General features: G+C 39.2%; 1 protein-coding gene across 1 annotated transcript; it reads right to left on the bottom strand.

Annotated features, from left to right (window-relative positions):
• Positions 1-3,163: 3,163 nt before the first annotated feature.
• BTG4 (BTG anti-proliferation factor 4) lies at positions 3,164-4,765 on the bottom strand. The gene is made up of 4 exons (XM_009638416.1): positions 4,593-4,765; positions 3,859-3,996; positions 3,499-3,694; positions 3,164-3,340 (listed from the first exon to the last, which is right to left on the bottom strand). Exons 1-4 carry the CDS (start codon positions 4,763-4,765, stop codon positions 3,164-3,166), a joined length of 684 nt encoding a protein of 227 aa, XP_009636711.1.
• Positions 4,766-5,214: the final 449 nt, after the last annotated feature.

Below are 5,214 nucleotides of genomic sequence, written 5' to 3'. Positions count from 1 at the left end.
TCCCTTGAGTACCCAGATCTAGGAATCTGTGAAGAGCCTATGAATATAACTTTAACAATGACATTTCAACTGTCTGATTTTAAGCATCCCTTTCCATTTTTTTTAGCTTTGAAGAAGAAACCTGTGCTTACTTGTCCCCTTCAGGACTCAAGGATAAAGTGGATGTATTAACTCAAGAGCTGGTGCATATCACAGAAAACAAACACCAATTTTTAAACAGTAAAGGCAATGAAGACTTGCTTTTTTACTACCTTGAAATAACTAGTTTGGAGAATGAATGCCTTTATTTGTTTTACCAGTCTAAGAGAAATTTTTACTACCTTGAAATAACTAGTTTGGAGAAAGACTGGTAAAACAAATAAAGGCATTCAAAGAGAAAATAGCCCTAGGTAGAAATTTGTAATGGTACTCAAAAGAAGACTCTGTAGTTTGGTTCTAACTTGGTCCTCTGTATTTGTCCTCAGGCTTTAAGACAAGTAAATCTTACATTTTTGTCTTAACTGTAGTGTATTTTTCCGCTTTGTGCTAAAGGCTCATTAAATTAGAAGAGAAAGCAACATAGTAATTTAAGTGACAAGACTTTAGCCCAGGTGACTGACATTTCTGGCTATATCTAAGGGGTGAAGAGACAAACACTGCTGCAAAAGTTCAGACTTGGAGTTTCCAGGAACAGAAGCAAAATATAGAATCACTCGTAAGCCTGAATAGGGTTAACAAATTTTTTTTTAAACTAATGTATCACTCCACTACATGTTCTGAAGCCTCTGCAGACATCAGCTGATACTTACACTTTTCTTCTAACTTTATGAGACAGTGAAAGCTATAGATATAACCAACCCAAGTAACTGTATCTGCGCAATTACACATCAAGAGATATTATCTTCATCACTGAAAGAAACTTGCCCAGCCCAGACAATCTCTACTTGTTCTGAAGTCACCATATTTCAGCTGCTCTATAATACCACCTTTTTTTTTTGCACTGTCAAAAACTAGCCCCAATCTTTAGCTCTTGAATTTGGGAGGGGGAAAGACTCTCTCTCCAAGCTAAACTCTGAAACACATGAAACATTCACTGTTTGCTGAACAGTGAAACATCACCTCTTCTCTGCCCAGCACAGCCTCTGGTTTAGGTAAAAAGCAAGTGGGGAAAGAGCAGAGTCACCTAAATCCTTCCCCGCCAATACAAGAATTCATTGAGGCACAGGATAAGATTCAAATTATTTCATGAGTTACTGAACACCCTCTATACTATCACTATTACTTCATTATATATCAAATATTCAACACTGAGCTGTGATTGGATTATTAGAACTTCACAAATTATGTATCCATTCCATTCTCTCAAAATTGCTGATTCATGTGTTCACATCTTCACCCCATGCACAGAAGCTCATTTTGATCTTCCTAGGATAGAACCCACTACTGATTACAATAAAGGGATTAAGCTGCTAGAATGCAAGTTCTGGTATCAGAGCTGCAAGAATTAGTTGGAAAGACTGCTTCTGGTTTACAGTAATGAAAAAGCCTCTCCTCTCACCTTATTTACTCAGTTTAATCAACACTCCACAGATTGCAATATTCACACATAAAAACAGACTTTAAGATGAAGTCTTCTAAAAAGGAAATTACTTCTAGTTATAGGAAGTGTAGAACTTCTACATTTTGTGCGAGTGATCTACCAAATTCTATCAATACCAAATTTACTGCAAAACTATTGCGCAAAAGTACACATGACCAATATGGGTTTGTTCTGAAGGAATATGACAGAGTCACGGTGAAACACAACTGAGACTTAACTAAGACTAGTTCATTACAGCCCTTGGCCTCCTGATCATTCCTATCCACATCATATTTGAAAGGAAACTAAGACACAGATTGAACACCTATAGCTCGACACAGCAAATTTTAGCTTTTCACACCTACCATGAAATTTTAGCTCAAATATATACAGTCAATTTAATTCTTTCTCTTTGGATTCACCTATACAGTTAGCCCCTCAGTCTTGAGCTAGCTCCTAGTGGTCCACTTTTACAGGACAAACAATACTTCCCCTTCAGGGCTACTTATTAGCAGAGGTTAGATAATAAGAGCAAGTAGAAACAGCTGCAATAAGTGGCACCCATAAGTATTTACATGAGATATTAAGTTTTGACAAACTATGTTTTTTTAGCGTTTTAACCAGATTAACCAGCAAGACAGAAGCTATTGACATCACTTCTGTAACTTTTATAAACCACAGTAAATCAGCAGGCAATGATGAGTAGGTGACAAGTAAAGTTAACAGAGCAAAATTATGTTGACTCTGAGTGTTTGAGACCACATTTTTCACTCAGTACTGGAGACAATTTCCCAGTTTCAAAGAGCCCAGTAGTGTTCCAGTGAGTCCTTTTCCACTGAAAGGGAAGTCTCCATCTGTCTGGAGCTCTGGACTACATACAAGACACTGACTCAAGTTGTCCAGAGCCATGACAAACTTCCTGTGGGCCACAACATTGCAAAATGGCAGGCTAGACATCCTTAGAGCTAACAGCTCCATCATTCTACAAGTGATGCTTTAGCTTACAGCTGTGGAAAGCTTCAACACCTTGTATTGGCCCCTCTCCTGTCCATAAGGTTGTGTTCTTCTGACAGGTAAGCTATAGTCTAGAGGCAAAAGCCTAGCTGGAACCAGGTGGTCTTTCACAGCTGCATATACCAAAGCTTCACTCCAGGGGGAGCATAGAGGTGATGTAGATGTTTTGCTCATAATGCAGCTGCCCTTGCTACCTTTGCCAGAAGGAAGCAGACTATCATTCAGAGCAACTTGGAGGATGGTTTTATCTTCCTTGACTTGCCTGTGTTTTCACCAAAAAGTTTTTTAACTCCCTTCAGGGCACTGATAGTAGATCAGACAGCTTTTAAAAAAACATGAGTAGATTTATTGATATATGCATTTCCTTTTTAACTTACAAGTAGAGTCTCACATTAATTTTCAATCTTACGTTAACATTAATAAAACATTTAAAAGGTTATGTAATAAAACCCTAAAGTTTCAGATGCACAAAGGAAGAGATAGGGATTAGACAGCAAGTGCTTTCTGTTTTTGTGAAACTTTGTAGCATCAGTTTTCATCCCATCCCATAGCTCAGCATTTCAACAGCCTATAACAGTTGCAGCCACAGATCTACCGCTTGGTATTGATCCAGTGGTATCTATCGACACGCGGTCCTGTGAAAGCGGCTGTTGGCCTGTAGACTTTGTAACCCCTGTGCTGGGCATAGTATGAGCCATCAGTCATATAGGTCTTCCTATGAAGATACTGAGACCAGGGCTGTATGGGTGCCTTGCAGTAGTCACTGAACTAGACAGCAAGAAATGAGATAATGTTAAAATGCGTTTGAGAAAGAAGGGGATTAGTCTGGCCATCAATTGTTAAGTCAATTGCATTCCCTCATGAGGGAACCCAAAGGGCAGATGCTAGCTCTAACCAAAAGCCACATACCTTTACCACATGCTTACCTGGTAGACACTGTTAGGATTGCTGACAGTAGGGATAGCTTTTGGCTCCTTGTTGAAGCTCTCCTCATCTGAAGAAATGCCAGAATGATAGTCTAGTGCTGCTCTGTCAACAGCATAGCTGATCTGCTGAGGAAGCTCTGGATTCTCGTCTCCTTCAAAGTGCGCAACTGTGAAGGGCCGGTTCTTCTCACCATATCTGAAAGTAACTGTATTTGTATAATGCAGCATGGACATCCGTTAGCAGTCAGCTGACCCTAGTAAGTAAGTACACCCACAGACACTAAGACTCTAGTAACAGGCTTAGAGTTGATCAGCTTTGTGTAGGGCACCTGACATGTTAGTCACAGCTTCTTAACTCACCTGCAACACACCTCAAATGGATCAACCCATAGTGTCATCTCTTTTGGCAAGCCAAGCTTATTAAAGTCCACATTACTCTCCACACAAGCTTGCTCCAGCAGTGGATCTCTTCTCTGATGTTTGTTTATCCTTATACACCTAGGTAAGAACAAAGTGCAGGTGGATTTAAGATTTCACTGCAGCTTTACAAATTCTGCTCATACAGAAGTACACTTAAGTTCACTATTTATTTTCTCAACACTTTTAGCCTATTGATGCATGTTCTCACTTACAGCCCCAACCAGCAATTTAGCCTAACAAGTTAATTTATAAACCCAAACATGGCTTTGTTTGTTTTAAACACATAATACGCAACCCACTTCATTGGTAATTAAGAGAATTAAAAGCAGTTACAGCAATTCCACAGGTCAGATTAAGAACACTTGAATTTTCTATTAAGGAAGTCAGAGGGCTACCCAAGATACTTAGTACATACTGCCCAAAGATTTCCACCTCAGCTCTCTAGTCATACCTACTCAGGCACAGACTATGAGACCGCTTTCAAAATAAGTGCATCTTTGCTAGTTAATAACACTTCTTCCCTCAAGCTTAAGGGATAGCTAAGTGGTTTGCTTTCAGTTTTGCACCACTTATTTCCAATTTAAGGGCTCCAGGCATTGCAAATATACTCATTGCATCTTGGATGTCATGCAAAGGCTCCATTCCCTCTCCCCTTCTTTTAAGGGTCCTCTTACCTGAAGGCTTGTCCTCTGGATGGATTGTCTAAGTACCAGTGATTCTTATACTTTTCAAACAGTATTGTCGTCAGCTTAGCTGCAAATTTCTCCATTTTATGCTTGCTCAGCTTGTCTTCCCTTTTCACTAGCCTTGTGATGAAGAAGACTGTGGCAGCAATTTCATCTTTCATTTTAAATTGAAGCGCACAAGGTGCTTTAGCTGTTGGATAGTCATCAGTAGAGATGAGACACTACACTAGAGAGATTTAATAGCATTAAGGTGCTATCAGGTTCCAAGGATAGATATTGCAAGATCTGCATAAGCCGTGACTGATAGGGCCTAGACAAGCCCAATTGCCAAACAACTGATAAATTTAGTTCTGGGTAGTAAAACCAATTTAATGCATTACTAGAATGCACTCACACTAAGCAAGTTAACAGAGTATAAAAAAAGAGTTTAAAAGATAGTACTCATTATATATCACTTGTATACTACAGTCAACAACCAGCAGGTCTTACAATTCCATAAATCTTTTATATACAACAAAGACCACAAACATTACCTTCTCAGAGCAGAGCTGTTGAAAACCTGAGATATGCTTTTTAGCAGCTTCAGGTAGTCACCAAGAAAACAGATCTA

This window comes from Egretta garzetta, unplaced genomic scaffold (genome assembly GCF_000687185.1).
Source record: "Egretta garzetta isolate BGI_Z169 unplaced genomic scaffold, ASM68718v1 scaffold365, whole genome shotgun sequence".
NCBI classification, from domain to species: domain Eukaryota; kingdom Metazoa; phylum Chordata; class Aves; order Pelecaniformes; family Ardeidae; genus Egretta; species Egretta garzetta.
This window is presented reverse-complemented; position numbering and strand designations above follow the sequence as displayed.